Here is a 20,233-nt window from a genome sequence, read left to right as displayed (position 1 = left end):
AATTTCTATTGGACATGTTTCTTGTAGGTATACAATTTCTTTTTCTCTTGTTCAAAAAGTGTTTGTTTGATTTGTATGGTCATTTTTGAAATAACAATATTATTATAATTTTGTAAAAAATATTAGAAAATAAGAAATGAGAAAATTATTTATATAACTCATTGGAGTACGACTTGAAATGAAAATCAATAAAGTTCATGCGAGAACTTGTAATGGAAACATGTTTTAGTTATGTTCTATTAATTTGCATGTTAGTATTATTTCTATTTCTATTTTATTTTCACACTTGAAAATTTGTCATATTCCTTGAAATTAAAAAATAAAAAATAAAAAAAAAGGAAAAAGACACACCTGGTGCTGGCTGGTTGCATGATCAGGTCAGTTACGGAACCCGCGTCCACACGCAGTCAGTCAAAGACAATGAGAACGTCATATTTTAGTGTACACCCCAGAAACTTCTTTCAAGTTTTGACAACTTTTTCACTCCCAGGCAAATAAATTTGAAAAGAAAAAAAAAAATGAATAAAATATATTTATATTTTATTTAATTTTACAATTTTTTTTTCTTTTTTTTTTCTTTTTAAAAATTTCCTAACCAAACACAATATTAATAGGAAAATATTTGAGGGCTACAATTTTTGTGACTCAAATGGCTCAAAATTGCCAAAACGACGTCGTTTTGGCAATTTTGAAGTTGTTTTGTACTCAAAATGACATCGTTTTAGCAATTTCGAGTCATTTGAGCCACAAAAATTGTGGGCCTCAATCATTGCTGATATTAATAAACTTTGCGTGCATCAAATTGCTCACCCTCCCTTTTCAGTGATTAATTCGTTTTGACAATTTTGAAGTTGTTTTGTACTCAAAACGACATCGTTTTAGCAATTTTGAGCCATTTGAGCCACAAAAATTGTGGCCCTCAATCATTGCTGATATTAATAAACTTTGCGTGCATCAAATTGCTCACCCTCCCTTTTCAGTGATTAATTTTTATAAACAAATAATATATATATGACATCATGACATGTGATACTTTTAATTATTGTAATTTTGATAATAAAATTTATTATATTGAGTATTTAAAGAATAATAAAAAATATATACATTTATGATTGCCCCTTATTATATACGGTGGTACTACATGCACTAATTAGTATACATACTAGTGTACAAACTAGTATTATGATAATATTATTAACTACATTTATTATACAAGTTACAAATATCTAAAACCATACAAATGATATCACATTATCTGTTAATACACTAGCATATATATTAATTGATATATATATAATATTATTCTATTATATATTTCCCTAAATATAAATATAATAAATCCTATTATCAAAGTCAAAAATATCATACGAAATATTTTTTAGGCTGGGGCTTTCCTCCCCGGTCCATTGTTTAGATTAGTTCGGCTCATTGGATTTACTTTTAGATATTTTTTTAATAATTTAAATTGTTCATATTTTAGAATTGTTGAATATATTATCTCTGTAAAAAATTACATCGACTGTTTATTTTTTTCAGATAAAAGTGATCCGAATATATTAGTATGAGCAATGTTATAAACCACTAATTTATCATCACTAACCCCACCACTAGTGAGGTGGCAGTTGAAAAAAAAAAAAAAAAAAAAAGGCACAAAACACATGTGGCAGTGGATGTGATCCACTGCCACATCATTAGAGCCACCACAAATTAGTGGTCTAAAGCATTTTTATATTAATATTCGTTATTCGATCGACGTGATTTTTTACAGGAATAATATACTTAGTAAATTCTGAAACGTGAACAATTCTAATTATCCAAAAAAAAAAAAGATCAAAAAATAAACCTAATGAACCGAATTAGATCAGACTGTGTTGGCTTGCTTTGGCAAGCAAGCTTTTAGTTTTTGTAGCCAAAAAAATTAATTTTTTTTACCTAAGTCACTATTTAAAAAATTAATTTTTTAATTAAAAAAATTAAAAATTAATTTTTTACAAACTTCTTAAAACACCACGTGGACTGAACACCGTCCAGACCCTATTTTTTATTCCTATACAAAAATTATTTTTATATATGAAGTGTTTGGGAGATCATTTATAACTAGTGGTACTTGCGGTTAATTTACACAAATTTCTCCTTTTCCCTGTTCAATTTTCAAACTCTTGATTAGCTCTCTCTCTCCTCTCCCTCTCTGTTCACTCCCATTTGTTTTGTTTTCATCCTAAGCTACAATTCGTTTTTCTTCCACGATCCATGGATCTTTCTCTATCTAGAAATCCTCCTCCACTTTGTCTCTCCAAAACTTCATATACTCGTAGTCGATATCTATTAAGCGTCCCACTTTCTAATTTCTCAAATCTGAATTTGAAACCCAGAATCTTTTCCAGAAAACAGTTGCTTTGGCGCCATAATCACCCCACCAGAGCTCAAAATTCAAACCACACCATTGATGACGGATTTGAACTCGAAGATGTTCCTCACTTGACCAACTTTCTTCCCGATTTACCGGTAATTCTTTTCTTCAATTTGATGTTTTCCCATATATATATATATATATATAGTAAGTCAACCGTGCAATGCAATGCATAAAAACATGTATTTTAAAAATAATTTTTTGATAAATTTTGGTCCTACCATGATGTAGGTTAGAAGGTATAAACCAATTTTGTTTGTTGCTTTATAGTTGAAATTTCAAAAAATAATTGTGTTATTCTGGACTACATTTGCAGTTTGTATGAATATTTATGATGAATATATGAAATCTAGTTTTGAGTGTTATGTAAGGCCCCAACTTCCAGGCTATTAAATAAGTATAATAACATAACACAAGTAGGATAGATAACCAAAACATCTTAATATACATATATAATCAGAGTTATTATCACATATCATCCCTTTATGTTCCATTATAAAATTACAAAACATTGCCAAACCAAAAGTCAAAAGGAAAAAAAAACTAGTCTAACTCTTCAAATGAACCACAGCTCTTTCAAATGAACCACAGCTCTAACACTTCATCTTATTTGCCTTTGAAATAACTTTCACCATTTTAAGCTACTTCATCACCTAGCATGACACGCCATGAGCTTGAAATGCCCCGTAAGAACGCACACACCCTCCTACCTTCGAACAACCAATCAACCATATGTAGAACAAATCGGATAACACATAATATACTACTACAATAAGGTTCCCTGAATTAGTAGTTAGACTAGACATCTAGAATCTCCCAAAGAGATCCTTCCTCCCAACCACAAGAATTGGACACTGGATTATTTAGAACTCCCCCTTTTACTGCTTTGCAGACCTTACCACCAATGCTCACACCGATTATATATTGGGCAGTGACATCGATGGACCTCAAAAGGGACGGCCAAACAAATGGACTTGCTTACACCTTGCACATACCATACCAAAGGGCTCGTTGACACCCTGAAACCAATTGCATAGAGTCTGAATGCATCCGTGCCATCCTAGGGTTTGCTTAGACCGTTTACGCAAGATTTAACATTACCAACCCTTTTTCATTTCCCGTTTGTTAGATATTTTGATAAGCGAGTTAGTCACATTTGATAATATAAAAGAGTAAGAGACAAACATAAGAGAGGAAATATAGCCTACGATAATCATACATAAGTATGGTAAGGCAAGTAAACAACATTAGGCATGCTTTGAAATAAGTAGAGACAAATAACACAATAAAACACCATTTCTAGCACTGTTCAGTTCTGTAAGGTTAACAAGAATGCTTTGGTAAAAATAATTTCAGGTCATAGTCGGGGCTGAAATTGCATGGAAACAATAATCAACCTGTCTAGTTTTAGTTCCAATTCTCAGAATTTGCAGAGCACCTCCAAAAATTCATTTACAAGCAATATTCGAAAACTTGTCCAGATTTGTCATCCTTTGGGAAAACTAGCTTTCCTCTCAATCTACCCGATGATTTTCACCCAAATAAATTCTGTTGGAAAGAGAACTCAGAATTCTAAATTTTGACGAAAGAACCAACATGAGATGATTTTTTTGGAATTTTATGAGAAGTGAACTGTTTTTCAGAGACTCAGGAACCAGATTTTTAAACAAAATATCCAAGCCCTAAAAACACACCATGAGGGGCTAATAAAATTATCACAAGCTCTAAACACACCAAATATCCTACATTAAATTCAGATTTGAGAAATAAATAAATTTGATATTTCTTTTAAATTAGAGAAGTTGCAGCAGTGCATAATTTGACAAATTTGCAAAACAAAGTCACTAGATCATACCCACACTTTCATATGCACCAAAAGCCCTATGTACCATTAATATGCAACATAAGAGGACATACTGGACAATAGGATGAGATGGCTGAAGAATTGGAGAAGATAAGGGAGAGATGTGTTCTTACCTTGACTCAAGAAGGCACCTTTTTTTTTTTCCTTCCCTACTTCCCCCTAATCACACTTTCCTTCTCCCATTCTCTCCTTGGGTTGCTGAAATGTGTGTATAAGGAATTGAGGCAATGCTCTCAATTTATAGGAAATGAGCCTCTAGCTTAAGGACTAAGGAAGGAAATAAATATCTACATATTTTTCCACTAATTTGCTCAAATAAATATTAAAATAATAATAAGAATACTTATTTAAAGATATTTATAGACATTTATTTGCTCAAATAAATAATAAAGATTCAAAGAACTCATAAATATTCAAATAGGCTAAAAAAATAAAATGTATGAATTAATGTAGAGACTAAGGGTTAAAATAAATAAAAACTAAGTGTTAGGGGTATTTTCAAATATAAAAATGGCATTCTAGGATTTACTTATAATACAAAATAAAATACAGAAAAATTATTTTTTATTGGACTATTTTGTAAAATTTTATGAAATTTGGAACTAAAATGCAATTAACCTAAGGCATAGGGTTTCAAGTGTAATTACAAAAAATTAGGGTCTCTACATGTTAGGTTACTTGGATCAAACAATTATGCTTTCATAGTCATTGTACTTGCTTAAGTTAGCTTGGCTTCAAAATTATGCTTTCAGATTCAGGATTTGTGCATGTATTTTTCAATGAGAATTCATCTCTTCAAGGGAATACTTGTGAAATGAAGTCCTACATCGGCTAAGTACGAAAGTAATGCACACTATATAAACAGCTAAGTTGTAAGATGAGCGCCCTATGCACATGAGGGAGGGTGTGAAGTGAAGTCCCTAGTCTGCTGTGTGAGCATCTTGTGCGGGACAGAGGGTGTGAAGCAAACTCCTGGGTCTGCACTCAGCAGGTGTACTGGCGGCGACAAACTTTAAGAAGGTGGAAGTTTTATGAAAAGGGAATTTCATTAATGAGAAAAATTCAGTCACCATAAAACCCTAATCTCTTTTCAGAGAGACAAATAATTTTCAAGGGAAAATGAGTCGATTCAATGGTCACATCAACAATTTTAAGGCCAAGTTTGGCTAAACTAAAAAAGTGCACTTATTTCATCTTTTTATCTTTTTTGGGTCACATCAATCAACATCTCCTCTCTACTTTTTCTACACATAATACAAGAAAAGTCAAAAAGTGCACTTATTTAGTCTTCCCAAACTTGGCCTAAGTTTGTATTCTATTGCAATAATGAAGAAGCTTATAGATATTTCACATGGCAGTTGGTTACTACCCCTCCTAGATCCATCCAATGGGGACTAAACTGGGCATATTTTTTAATTTTAAAATTACTATATATATATATATTTAAAGTTGGAGCATGTATCCGTATTATAATGGTAAAAATGGATATGTAGATGACCAAAGTAATTGGAGTTAATTTTTAGTAAGGTTGTAACTCTTGCAAGTGGCACCAGTTCAGCAAGTAGATGTGGATTTTTTAGTTGATTATTGATGAAGTGATCTTACAAGTACAACATGGGCAAATATACCTTTCGATTTTGAAACTGATCAGCATCAAACAAGAAGCTATCTTGACCCTTCAATTGATAATGTTTGCTAATTCCTATTATCTTAATTTACTGTGCCAGTGTGTCTAGTTCTGCCAAAGTGAAATATAGTATATATTGGATATTCATCTAATTGATCTGGTGTTTGTTATCTGTTGATGAGTGATATAGATCTATTATATCTTTGGATGTGCAAACTTAATGCATCTATTTAATCATGTTAGGGAATTTTGATGCCATTCTTCTGATGATTAATTGAGGTTCATAAGTTTTATTTTATTTCATTTTTCTCTTTTCTCCAGTCCTACCCAAATCCATTGCATAGGAGCCAAGCTTATGCCATTGTCAAGTATGTTCACATTTTCTTTAATTTTCTAAAGCTTTATGTTATTAACGCCTTTATGTTTATACCCCCTCTTCAAAACTTCATTGCATGGTCATTCTACGTAAAAATCTTCTGTTTTGCTAGGAAAACTTTTGTCAGTCCAGAAGACGTGGTAGCTCATAAAGTAAGTGCTCTCTCTCTCTCTCTCTCTCTCTCGTAATGTTTTCTTACCAAATTTTGGGGGTTCTATCTTCCCTTCAGATTGTTGTTCAGAAGAACAGTCCTAGAGGAGTACATTTTCGGCGTGCCGGGCCTCGAGAAAGGGTAGGTATATTATGTAATCATTAAATGCTTTAACAGGGATCAACACTGGGGAATTTCTCTCTCTCTCTCATCATTGAATGCTGTTGCAACTTCGAACAAGTTTGATCTAAATATTTCTCCAATATTAGGTTTATTTCAACTCTGAGGAAGTGCGCGCTTGTATTGTCACTTGTGGTGGTTTATGCCCAGGGATCAATACAGTGATCCGGGAGATAGTATGTGGCTTGAATTATATGTATGGTGTTGATGACATACTCGGAATTGAGGTGAGTTAGATGTGGTCCTATCTCCTTCATGCTGAATATTTGGGCAGTTAAATTGATATCTGGTGTCTAATAACATCTCTTTCCTAAAAGATTTAATAAAATTTGATATGTTAAGTTTCCCAACTTATGTTTGTTTTCCTTAATATAACACCATCAATTCAAATTGTTAGTCTTTAGATTTTATAACAACTGTCTGACTTATTTAGTAATGATCTGTATATATTAGCATTATTGTGTATCCGCCTTGACCCTTCATTCATGCAATCATTGGAAATAATGCACAAAATTAGAAAAGAAAGGAAATTTTAGTCAGATTTCATGCAACAACAAATATTGTTTGCCTTATATGATAAGCATAATGTCGTGGTGACATTCGCACCACCTTTTATTTTAACATTTTATGGAACCTCACACCATGATGCTACTGGAAATTTCCAGGGGGGATATAGAGGCTTTTACTCTAAAAATACAATGCAATTGATGCCTAAAACAGTCAATGATATTCATAAACGTGGTGGCACCATTCTTCGAACTTCACGAGGAGGTCATGATACTAACAAGATAGTCGATAACATTCAGGACCGGGGGATAAATCAGGTGATTTCTTTTTTCCCTTTGCCTTCCATTGGATGCAAGGTTTTAGTAGTTTTAAAAAACAATTCTCTTTCTGGGTTCTAGGTTTATATAATTGGAGGTGATGGGACTCAAAAAGGAGCAGCTGCTATTTACAAGGTGATTAATTTCATGAATATAAATTTGTTTCTCTTGTTCTCTTTTCGCTCAAGCTGTGTGATGGCAAGATGTTAAACTTGCATATGTTTGTCAAGGAAGTTGAGAAACGTGGTCTTAAAGTGGCAGTAGCTGGGATTCCTAAGACAATCGATAATGATATTGCAGTAAGTCCTATCAACCATATTATACTTTCTTGTTGTATGAAGCATAGCATCCATGCTGCTTCTTTTCATGATATAGTGCAAATGCAAATCTGAAGGCTGGGCAACTGTACCTTGGCTATTATGATATAACTCAAAAGATATGTCCAGTTTCATCATTCATGACTTCTTCAGGCATGTGTTTGGTAGTCTTTATTTGGAAAATATTAAAAAAAAAAAAAGCTATACCAAAAGACAACCTTGGCCTTAATTTACATCTTCATAGGGCAACTATTTAAAGTTTATTTGTAATGAAGTAAATGTAATGACTAATTCTTCATCTTGATCTTGGATTTATTGAATTGAATTCTAGCAAGTAATGCCCTGAAGTGGTGTTTGGATGTTCGTATAATTGTTATATACTGAGTTTTCCATAGCAGTCAATTCCTGAGAGCAGGATCTATTCAGACAACCAAAATTAAGCCTTGTGTCCCAATTAGTGTTACCAAAAATGCTAATACCTTAGCAAATTACATTTTGAAATGTACATTCCGAAACATGGTACATTTTCATTCCCAAACGGTAAATTTGGTGATCCAAAGCGATCTCAAAAGCTTTTCCAATATATTTTCTTAAGGTTGCGTATGAATTTTGGGTTATGAGGAAAAAGAAAGAGAAATGGAATTGTGAATGAACACAACCTAAAGTTTTTTGTAGGAGGGAAAAAAAATCAAATATAATGTACTAAAATATAAGGTGAGTGAAGTTTTGACTAGACAAAAAGTCAAGTATGAGTTATAATGCTCATAGAAATATGTTTCTACAAGATTAATTTGAAAAAAGAAAAGAAAAGAAAAAACTACATTTTATTGGATGTCTACTTGTTAAAATGAAATTCGCTTTAGAAGTATTTTAAATTCGTATAGTGCAATCTTTACAAGTGTATCCTTATCGTACCACATTTTAGAGAATATTTTGTAACCGGTTCCCTTTCCTATTCCCATTCTAGTTCTCGTTCCATATACTAGAACGATCCATTTTTCATTTAAGGTAATATAGGTCCCAATCTAGTGGAGTCGGCAACATGAACTTTTACCATGCACCAACAATTATGTAGTTTTTCTTTATATGCATGCAAGTAATGTTCTTTGAATAATTCAATTATAGGTTATCTTTATTGAAATTTTTGGTTAAATATACTTGTCTGGTTTCAGGTGATAGACAAATCTTTTGGTTTTGACACTGCTGTTGAAGAAGCTCAGAGGGCCATTAATGCTGCACATGTTGAGGTTGAGAGTGTGGAAAATGGAGTTGGGATAGTGAAGCTTATGGGTCGATACAGTGGTGGGTTGAGCACCATATAATGGATTTTTTCTTCCACATATAACCTCTAGTTTTTGATTTCTAATTCGTGCTTCCATTTTTCTAACTTGTCTTCTGCAGGGTTCATTGCTATGATTGCAACTTTGGCTAGCCGAGATGTGGTAAGATCACAGGATCATGATGTTGTACATAACTGCCTACTCTTTTTTTATTTTATTTTTTATATATAATTTTTTCAAAGATTTTCTGTCCATTCTCATCGTAGTTAGATTACATAACCACCTATTTTTATCTCTAAGATTCTCGATCCGAACTCTCTGTAGTTAAAATGTCTTGTGTTATGCATAGATGAAGAAATTTAACAGTAGATATATGGTTGCGGAACTCCAGGTTCAAACCTAGTTCATCTTTGATTTAGTAATGCATTAATTAGTGATCAAAATCATTGCATCACAGTGTGTAAAAATGCAGTTTATGAGAGTATCTGTGCAAATAATGCCAAAGGTTAGGCCTGTCTTAAGCCTCTGAGCACCCTCATTTAGTGGAGACCAACACTGAAAAATTCTTTTTAATCTTCCTAGTTGTACTTAATTGAATGTCTCCCAGGTTGTCTCTAGAAGTTCGGGCTAGTCCCATTTCTTCCTTCATTTCTTACTGAGCAGTGACTGATGGCCAAACAGATATGTATTTGGCATAAAAAAGAGAATAGTGAACATTTATAAGAACATAGTGGACATTATGTGAGACGAACTTGTATAGTCTTGAAAGTTTGGCTCTTTGACTATAGATTACAAAGATACTAAAATAAACAACAAATCCTTGTGGAAATGTAGGGGGAATCTTGGAAAATCATGATTATACTAGATTTTTTTGGGGGAAATATGTCTGATAATTCTGGTACTTGGATGAGTTTGGCTTTGTTTTGGTTCTAGGTTTTCCTCAAATATTGTGCATTAGAATGGTGGGCCCCATTGCTACACCATTATATAGAGGTAAGCTTAGTTGCTTATATTTATATTTATATTTTTGTACCAGGACAACTAAAGGACTAATAGTGATTTCTATTAGCAAAAATCTTAGTGGGTGTTTGGGAAGTGGGATTTATGTAGGTTTTTTTAGTTGTAGGATATTATTGGATAAAAAATTTTTGGTGTTTGGGAAGATAGTTGGGTTTTTTTGTGGTTGGATGTGATGTTTGTGAGAGAAAAAGTGAAATGATTATGGGGTTGGATGTGATATTTTGTTTGTATTTGTTTTTTTTGGTTTTGCAAAAACTGTGTCTTTTAGTGGAAAAAATCAAAAAAAACCCAAACCAAAATCTTGCCAAACACCACCTTAGTAGTGGTCGTACCATCTATAAGATTCTTTTTGTGATGTAATCAACATTCAGGTACTAGATGTAGCCAGTTTTATATAAGCTTCATTCACAGACAAGGTTTCCACTCATTTTCCTTGTGTCTTGCATTGACATACTTCGTACATATCCAATGCTATATCCAGAAAATGTATATGCTTCATTCCTGTAGCAGACAATGTATTTGTGTCTCTCTATTATTATTAGTAAAAATAGCTTGTTTGGTGCAACTGTTAGAACATATTATAGATTATAACTTAACTAATTAAAGATTTTCGCTTTGAGTGGAAGCTTTTAACAAGTTTGGTGCAGTTGTTGGAGTATAGATTTAAAATAGTTTATGACATAAGCAAAGAGGAGGAATATTTGAGTAAATTTCCAATAAATATAATTTCTCGCATAAGCAAAAAGATGAGACGCATATCTTAGTCAGCTTTTTCAAATAAACTTGAACTATTTCAGCTTAACTAAAAATAAAGATGATTAAACTATTCCAATTAAACTATTTTATTATGAGCTACACCAAATATGTTATTTCAGCTTAACTAAAAATAAAAGCTAAAAGTCGTAGCTTTTACACAGCAACAACCGCCTCAGAGTATTCTTGCCCCTGGCAAATTTTGGCCAGTGAAATCTCTAGCAACAAATTAGTTGGCTGAGCTCGCTAACAGAGGTAATAGTTGCTTATTTGAAAAAACATTAGGAGCATATAAACGTTAAACTACATTTTGTATGTAACTTATTTTGAGAAACATAAAAAACGAACTTGAAAATATGTATGCAAACTCTTTTATTAGTGCAGGGATTTGTATGATTGTAGGGATTTTTCTTTGATGAATCTCTACGAGGAATTAACATTATCTCTATTATTTATCATTTATCATGTCTGTGTGATTATCAGCTATTAGAATATATTTAAAAAGTTGAAAGAGGAATTGGGGGTTTAATATATTTTAACTTTTTGTGATTATATCACTGGTCTTTCAAATAATGACTGTCACAAGATTGGTCAATATGTTTTGGACAGGATTGTTGCTTGATTCCAGAGTCTCCATTCTATCTAGAAGGCCAGGGTGGACTTTTTGAATTTGTTGAACAGCGTCTTAAGGAAAATGGGCATATGGTGATTGTGTTGGCAGAAGGAGCGGGGCAGGAATATGTTGCTCAGAGCATGCATGTAGTTGATGGAAAAGACGCATCGGGAAATAGGCTACTTCTGGATGTTGGTCTGTGGCTAACACAGAAGATTAAGGTGTAGTACAATTTTTTTCACAGGATCAGATTGTTCTCTCTTGACTTATTTCAGGATTTATTAGCTCCCATTCACTATGCTTGTCTTTTGATCACACCTAAATATGATTATTTTCATTCTTTATAAAATTCTGCTGCCAACTGTGCAATGTTCATGAAAGTGGAGATTGTACAGGCTTCCAGTTGTATTTAGGAACAGGTATATATGTTGGAGCAATAACGTTTATCCTTTCATGTTTTAAATAATTTTCAGTAAGGTTGATATGAGAGTAATTTTATCCATCAAATCCATTTTGTTCAAGGTTGCTCTCATTCATTTCAGGAATGTTATGTTTAGTCTCAGTTCCATGTAGCATGAACTTTTTCTATTTTTGTTCTGGGGATAAGAAAGAAAAGGTGAAAATTCTTGCAGCTTTAGGAGTGTAGGATCATTCTTATTTTCATTTTCATGATGTCCTAGTACACCATCCTCGATCACTTCTATGTACTTCAAATTCCAGACCATCTTTCCTTGTGACTTGTCATTGCGATCCATGGAATTCCTTTCATTTATTTCAAAGTTGCCAATAGACCAAATGGAAAATAAGGGAAGAAAAGAGCCAAATTTGGATTATGCGATAATGATATTCTTTTTAAATGGGTAACATGGTACTGACATAGGTTCTTGAATTATGTATTGAACTAGCAAGCTTTATGTCTAAATCGGTGCAATTCTTTGCATTGGATCTACTACTTTGTGTAATGAGATATTTTGTTTCCAATTTATTTTAATTGCTTACTGTTTAATCAGCCTCTTCCTACTACCATTCTAGATTTGTTTATTTTGGATGTATATGTTGCATGTCACAGGATCATTTTATGGAGGTCCAGAAGATGCCAATAAACCTAAAATATATAGGTACTTCCCAAAGTTCTGTATGAAAATTTGTTTGCTTTGCTGCACTGTGGGACTCTATGTGCCTTCAAATGACATTATCTACAGTTTTTTTTTTTTGGTTATGTTCCTCATGTGCACATGGCTTCTTGCCTCTTATTTATACAATATCTTCACTCATTATAAAAACAAAGTCTTATAGCCTCAATGTTTTCACAAAGTTCTCTGACCCAGAAAAGTGAGGAAAAAGAGTTAGCCCACTTCAACGGTCATCATTCATTTGATAATTCTGATAAAAATTAGAAAAGTTTCACTATTTAGATACTGCTTTGTTTTTGGAGACATAATTTGGGACAAAAAATGGGACTACCTGTCTGAAATTAATAACAGAATACTTAAGAGCTTACAATTATATTATTTTGGTTTAGTTAATTCGAGTTGGTAGAAATTAAGATAGTCAGTTTGAACACGAGATGCTGGGGATAAGGAATGTTTGTGCAATGTAGGCTTGTAGCTCTTCAGTATTTATGCGGATTCGTTATATGATTCATAGATTGAGGTGTAGTTGCAGGCATCATAGCTGAAATTTGTAATAGATCAGAACGTGTAAAAATAAGAAATTAAACGTTATTTAGTGTTATGCCATTTACGTGGGTAGACACCTTTAGAGAGAGTGAGAAATTTTTCTCTGGGCTATGAGACACAGTCCTGTAATCAACCAAAATACCTTCCTTCACATTTTTATTTCTTTACCCATTTTAGATTCGACACTAACAATGGAAGCTATCATTATGAGTTTTGATTTAAACCTCGGAAGCTTCTTTACCAAGAGTATTAATAGATTTAGTGTTCTAGTGTAATGATAACGTTTGATTTTTATATTTGCATCTAACCACATTAATACACAAGGAAAATGTTTGAGACCCCAAAAAAGTACCCACAATTCTAACAATGATATGGCAGGATATGTGTCAACTTTTTATTTGTTACACTTAATGATGATAGGCCCAACTCCCATGCCACATCAATGTGGGTGAATTTGTGGGTGTAAATGTGTGGGTCTCTAACATTACTCAATACACAACATGCCTATATCTCATGTGTATTTTATGGTTTCTCCTAAGATGTCTTTGTACCTTTCTTTAAGGTATCTTATCTGTGTATAGAGTGAAAACATTGCACATCGGATCTTCCCTGAATCTAGTTACTGATTGTTTTAAGATCTCTACTTAAATTTTCTTCAGATCCAACATACATGATCCGAGCAATTCCAAGTAATGCATCAGACAATGTGTACTGCACACTGCTTGCTCAAAGTGCTGTGCATGGAGCAATGGCAGGGTACACAGGCTTCACAGTTGGTCCGGTGAACAGCAGACATGCTTATATCCCAATTGCTGTAAGTACTTTTGCCCATTGGTTTGTATTTGTGTTTGAGACTCTGAATTTTCTTTAAGCTGTATTTGGATCATAAATTTGGGTAGGGAAGCTTATGTTTCATTCACATTTACCTCACCTTTCCCTTTTCCTTTCCTTTTACAAATCTCTTCTCAAATTCATGATCCAAACACTACCTTAGGGTAAATTACATTTTGATAAATGCTATACAAACAATTTTTTTTTTCAAACTAATGTGACATGCACTTACAAAACATTGGTAATTGAAATAGGAACAACTCAACTGCCACATCAGTTTGTAAGGAAAATTTGTTTGTATAGCATTACTCTTTACATTTTACACCCCAATAGTTTCGGGTGGGTTTCACTTTGACCCCTGTGGTTTCAATTGCAGCACATTGGTGCCTACATGTTTTAGTTGGTTTCAATTAAATCCAACTGTTAACTCCCTTCAAGGATTTGGGCGGGATAACCACATGTTGATGCCATATGGCTTTCTTTGACCATGTGAATCTCACATGGAGTTAATGCCAAAGCCATGTTGAACTCGCATTTATTTTTTTTTGTCCAAATCTCTAATCGGACTAAATGGCTAAACCTAATTGAAATTCAAGGTCCAATGTGTCGCAATTGTAATTGTAAAAATAATAAAAATAAAAATATGTTAGAATTTCCCATCTTTACCTTCACCTACTCCACTACACACTCCACTTCACCTATCTCCACTTCACCACACACTCCACTTCACCTAACCCACTATCACCTCCACTACACCTACTACCACATTTTCTTCTATATATAGATTGTATAGGAATTGTAATTAATCAATCTAGTAATACATCAATCAATAATATACATCAATATATTTTTACATGGTATCAGAGCAAGGTTAAGAAATTAGTGATTCCGCTTCACCGGCGGGCGGTAGCCTCACCTTGGCCGTCCGCCGGACAAACCCAAATTTTCAAATTCTCTCTCTCCTTCATCCATACTCTCACCCACATACCAGTGCACAAACCTCAACCTCATTACCTGAGATCTCGAAGAAGCAGATTCCAGCTTATGCAGAAAAACTGTCCAAGCATGGTTCGCCGGAGGCCCCAGTAGCAGCAACGATCTGCAGAAATCGTCGTCGTCTTTGCTCGCCGATTGGAACGCTTACGCAGCCGCCAAAGAGTCCGAAGACGCAGATTCCAGCTTAGGCTTCGACCGTTTATGACTACGAGAGTGAAGCGGTTGAAGCCATGACTATTGTTGCAGAGAAGAGAGGAGCAGAAAAAAAAAAAATATATTGAAAAAAAAAATTCACTCGAAAAAAAAAAAAAAAAAAAAAAAATTGAAAACGATGGTTGTGAGGAAGAGGAAGAAGCAGAAAAACAGGGGACTGTTTGTGTTCCCTCTTCAATCCAGAGTTACAGGAACTAGTTACTCTTATCAATGGATGAGCATGGCACAGGAAAATGGGTGGCATGTCTTGCTCGATGCTTGTGCTTTGGGACCAAAAGACATGAATAGCTTTGGCCTCTCTCTTATACGCCCCGATTTTCTTGTTTGTTCATTCTATAAGGTCTTTGGGGAAAATCAAGCCAACCTGTTCTTTTCCATTGGAGCTTAGGCCACTTGGCCTGCAGTGTCAGCCTTTTGACAAAAGAAGACCCATTACACATGCTGTTCAAATGAGGTCCACATGCACAAACTCTCTCTCTCGGTAATGATCAACACACAATGATCCCCTTTCTTTTCTTTTCTTTTCTTTTCTTTATTCTCCACCCACATGCCTCCTCTCTCTCATCTTTTCACTTTCCAACCCACTTTGCATCCACCGCCACTTTCCCACTTTCTTTATTTTATATATATATATATATATATCTCTTTTTTATTAAAAATAAAAATAATAAAAATAAAAATAAAAAAAATAAAATAAATAAAAAAAAAAAAAAAAACAAAACAAAACAAAAAAAAAAAAAAAAAAAAAAAAAAAACAAACCCACGAAATTTACATATTTGCCCAACACTCCTATTTTATTCATATCAGGGGCTCACCCCGATCACCATTTTACACAAAAACAAAAAAAAAAAAAACAAAAAAAAAAAAACAAAAAAAAACAACAACCACATCCACAGGCAGGATTTTCTTCTCTACTCTGCCGCCGGTCTCTTCTTCTTGCCTCCGTCCTGAGCAGCCCTTGACGGTGCTGCCTCCGTGTTTTCCACGCCGCCGAGCAAGTTCACTCCCCCATACTCCTCCACTGCAGCATATGGAGGACCTCCAAATCGGAACATCACGGTGGCCTTCCGCTTCAGCTCCTTGTTTTCTGCCTTTAGCACACTGATCTCTGCTCGCGCATCCTTATACATGCGTTGGAGCAGAGCCAGCTGGGCATTTACATGCTGCACCTCATTTGTCCTACTCTGCAGCCGGTTCGACAAATTAGTGACCGCCGTCATGCTTTCCACACATGTCTTCAAAGTATACTGGTTGGCCTCCACATCTGACTGCATCGCCATTTTTTGCTCCACCGACCGCATCGGAAAGTTCAATGGAGCAAAACCAGAGGTGTTTGGTTGCGGTTCACTGGCCACCGCACCAGTTATTTCTCTTGTGGGCTCGTTCAGTTCTGGAAAGAGCGTGAGCAGGTTCTGGGTAACTGGACGGGAAGAAGAGGCCATGTTTTTGGGTTGCTAAGTGTTTCGGAAGGGTTGGTGACAGAATGGCAACAAAGTGTTCCACAGTTTCTCTCTCCGCAGAGGCAGAGTTTTTTCAGCGAAGGGTTGGTTTCAGAGGTTTCAGAATGGTATGCCTCAGCCTCAGCCTTCGTCTTGGATAAATAGCCGAGGCAGCCACACGTATCGCGCGCCTTTTGCCGCCCGACAAACTGGCACGCCTTTTCATGGCACATCTTTTGACAAAGTGGACACGCCTTTTGATGGCACGCCTTTTGATGGCACGCCTTTTGATGAATTGGGCACGCCTTTTGATGGCACGCCTTTTGACAAAATTGGGCACACCTTTTGAGGGTGCCACTTTTACAATGGGTCCGACAAGACTCTGTAAACTGTCCCGACATAGATTCCGGTTAGTTTCTACAAGGGTCCGACAAGACTCTGTAAACTGTCCCGACATTGATTCCGGTTAGTTTCTACAAGGGTCCAGCAAGACTCCGTAAACTGTCACAACATTGTCTTCTACAACGGTCCGACATGACCCCATAAACTGTCTTCTACAACGGTCCGACATGACCCCATAAACTGTCTTCTACAAACGGTCCGACATGACCCCATAAACTGTCTTCTACAACGGTCCGACATGACCCCATAAACTGTCTTCTACAACGGTCCGACATGACCCCATAAACTGTCTTCTACAACGGTCCGACATGACCCCATAAACTGTCTTCTACATCGGTCTGACACCACCATACAGTGTCCTCTACAACGTTATGACACCCCATACAGTGTCTTCACCAACGGTCTGACACGACCATACAGTGTCTCCTATCCTTTTTTATTTTTATGTATTTTCTTGTTTTGTTACTCTCTCCAAACTCAAGTTGGTTAGTTTCTCTCCTCCTTGAGTTTGCGGGGGGCTGTTAGAATTTCCCATCTTTACCTTCACCTACTCCACTACACACTCCACTTCACCTATCTCCACTTCACCACACACTCCACTTCACCTAACCCACTATCACCTCCACTACACCTACTACCACATTTTCTTCTATATATAGATTGTATAGGAATTGTAATTAATCAATCTAGTAATACATCAATCAATAATATACATCAATATATTTTTACAAGGACCAAAATGAAACACATCCTAAACTATTGGTGAAAAACGTACTTACCATCCTTTCAATTTTAAAAGTTTAGTTCCTAATTGAGCCTTAAATGGAAAGCACGTTTTCATCACCATTAAGTCAAAAATTGATAGGAGAAAAATCAACCTTAGGATGTTTGTATATCTTTCCCCAGTGGTGCCAACCTTCAAAGAAACTGGTGTGAAAGTACTTTCTATATCCTGTGTATGAAAAAATTCTAATAACATATTTGTGAAAATAAAGAAATCAATAATTCCAACCGTTGTTAAAATATTCAAAAAATTAATAAATAAGAACTAGCGACACTGACACAAACAATCTTTTATGAAGAAAGATAATGTCTGCCGTAAAGTAATAGTATAAGCTAAAACCGTGGGGGGAAAAAAAGAATAAAACAAGAAACTAATAATCATATGTAACATAAATTAACTAACCTTAGGTACAAGAAAATGATTTAATCAAAAACAAACAATTGTTAATATCATCGTCTTGGATTCAGATAATGACAACCTCAAGTTGATTGAATTCGCCCTTTTGTCTCCTTCAACAAGTTTGATGTTATTTGGAGTAGACAACTTATTTTTCGTGGTTTCGTGGTTCTTGGGTTTTTATTGGTGTCCTCATTTCCTCTTTTTTTGTCATCTAGCTTTATATTTTTAACGTTGAAAGTCACATGGTATCCATTCCTGCTATCTTAAATAAAAAGCCTTTTTATATTTCCCCTTTTTTGACAATTTAGTTTAAAATTTATACAACTTATTGTGAAGTTTTGTCTAATTTTTGGGGTTGGGGGGCAATTCTAGTCTATTAATAAATGTAGAAAAAACTATTGTGTAAGTGGTAAATGTTAATTTATTCGCTTCATCTAATAATGATAGACACGTTAAAATCTAATATTGAGTGTCATGGTGTGGCATTGCAGCGTGTGACTGAAACTCAGAACATCGTCAAGTTAACAGACAGGATGTGGGCTAGACTTCTTGCATCCACAAATCAACCCAGTTTCTTACATAATAGTGAAATGATGAAAGAAAAGCTTGACAGAGAGACTCTAGATGTGATCAACCAAATGAAGATTAATTCTATTTAATTTTTATGGATTACAGCAATAAAGACTTGCAAATCCGAACATTGCAAGTGTCCTCTATTCTTTTCACGCAGTTCTGGGATGTAAATTTCAATACTGCCTTTTTTGTTTTTATTTTTTATATAGCATTCTTATTGAGCAGTTAAGTACAGGTTAGCTTTTACCATAGCTATTTATGTTAGTCCTCCAGATACAGTGGCTTATTAGAAGATGTTTTGATTGTTTTTAGGTGACACACTTTAGACATTTTCTTATGCTGTGTTTGGTTGAGGGATTTGAGAAGGGATTTAGAAAGAGAAATGGAAAAGGTAGGTGCAATGTGAAAAAAAATATGCCTACATTTCACATAGTTTCACACACCTTTTTCCTTTCCCTTTCCAAATCCCTTTCCAAATTCCCCAACCAAACACAGCGTTAGTGAAATTCAAATATATATGTATTTGTTAACATTTCTTAGTGACATTCAAAAAAATATCTATTATACTGAGTTGTTGTTTGCACTTGTGCATTGTAAAACTACTTAGTCCTTTTGACTTATTTCATGCAATGGTGCAATAAAATTTACACATTTGGAAGGAATTAAAGTATTTGGGTTTTTCTGTTTGCTGATTTGAGGAAAACATATATTTTTGTCCTAGCTGAAGGACAAAAATAAATATCTAGATATATGGCTGACAGTAACTCTGCACAAAACCATTTAAAAAGATATACCTCACTGTTGATTAAGATTATTCCATCAATTATAGTTTATATATAAATTGATGTGACTCATTAAGCTCTTGTCATTTGAAAAAATAGAATCATCACTTATAAATTAAGCACTTCATTATAGTTGAGATATTTGCATGGATTTATTTGTGTTCCCTCCCAAGTTAGTTTAGGTATGGAGGAATTGGATCTTGCCCAATCATTAGTTTTTTAACTAAATCAATTGTCTATTGCTTTGAGAGAAGGTTATGTTGACATGCTTTTTTAAAGTGGGTGACCAAAATTGTTTTTAGCATAAACATGGATTTTCATGGCAAGAAGAGACTACTAACGCAGGGAAAAAATTTCAGAAAAATATTCAGAATTTTATATCAATGGACAAGATTTGTTGATCATATGTCCCCACAATAAGAAGGTTAAATTTACACCTGTTCAAAAATTTTGGTAGTTTTTTCTAGCTATTTTAGGAGAGGCTAGACTTTCCAAGGTTCATGTGATCAAAATCATAGGCAATTTTATTTGTACATCACAGAAAATCTCAGTACACATCATTTTTGTCATTCGGATATAAATATTCAATTTTAAACAAAAAGTAATTGTTGGAGCATAAATAGTTAAACAAAATGTATATTTGAATAATTTATTTTTGGTCACAAGTCTATGTTCTAAAATTTGACTTTTATTCTAAAATTTATATCTAAACAACATAA

At 34.3% G+C, this 20,233-nt stretch overlaps 1 protein-coding gene across 2 annotated transcripts; it reads left to right on the top strand.

The window, feature by feature from the left end:
• Positions 1-2,080: 2,080 nt before the first annotated feature.
• Positions 2,081-19,394, top strand: PFK4 (phosphofructokinase 4). Of its 2 annotated transcripts, XM_028198104.2 has the most exons (14): positions 2,081-2,505; positions 6,223-6,269; positions 6,390-6,429; positions 6,507-6,569; positions 6,698-6,835; positions 7,274-7,432; positions 7,514-7,567; positions 7,663-7,731; positions 8,922-9,051; positions 9,151-9,191; positions 11,412-11,636; positions 12,485-12,533; positions 13,754-13,908; positions 18,651-19,394. In XM_028198104.2, the coding sequence occupies exons 1-14, from the start codon at positions 2,251-2,253 to the stop codon at positions 18,816-18,818; spliced, it is 1,593 nt and encodes a 530-aa protein (XP_028053905.2). In that variant the 5' UTR covers positions 2,081-2,250; the 3' UTR covers positions 18,819-19,394. The 2 variants fall into 2 exon arrangements, with proteins under 2 accessions (XP_028053905.2, XP_028053906.2); XM_028198105.2 differs by lacking the exon at positions 6,507-6,569 and having other exon boundaries at positions 2,083-2,505.
• The last annotated feature ends 839 nt before the right edge of the window (positions 19,395-20,233 follow it).

This window comes from Camellia sinensis, chromosome 1, assembly GCF_055761805.1.
Source record: "Camellia sinensis isolate YWXY chromosome 1, ASM5576180v1, whole genome shotgun sequence".
Classification (NCBI taxonomy): Eukaryota; Viridiplantae; Streptophyta; class Magnoliopsida; order Ericales; family Theaceae; genus Camellia; species Camellia sinensis.
Note: the sequence above shows the minus strand (reverse complement) of the source record. Positions and strands in the feature narration are given on the sequence as shown.

Excerpts from the sequence above, each read along its gene's own strand:
- PFK4 (XM_028198104.2), top strand. The coding sequence starts at position 2,251 with ATGGATCTTTCTCTATCTAGAAATCCTCCTCCACTTTGTCTCTCCAAA. Across the intron at positions 2,506-6,222 it reads ACTTTCTTCCCGATTTACCG|TCCTACCCAAATCCATTGCA; the intron begins GTAATTCTTTTC and ends TCTTTTCTCCAG. Across the intron at positions 6,836-7,273 it reads ATGACATACTCGGAATTGAG|GGGGGATATAGAGGCTTTTA; the intron begins GTGAGTTAGATG and ends GGAAATTTCCAG.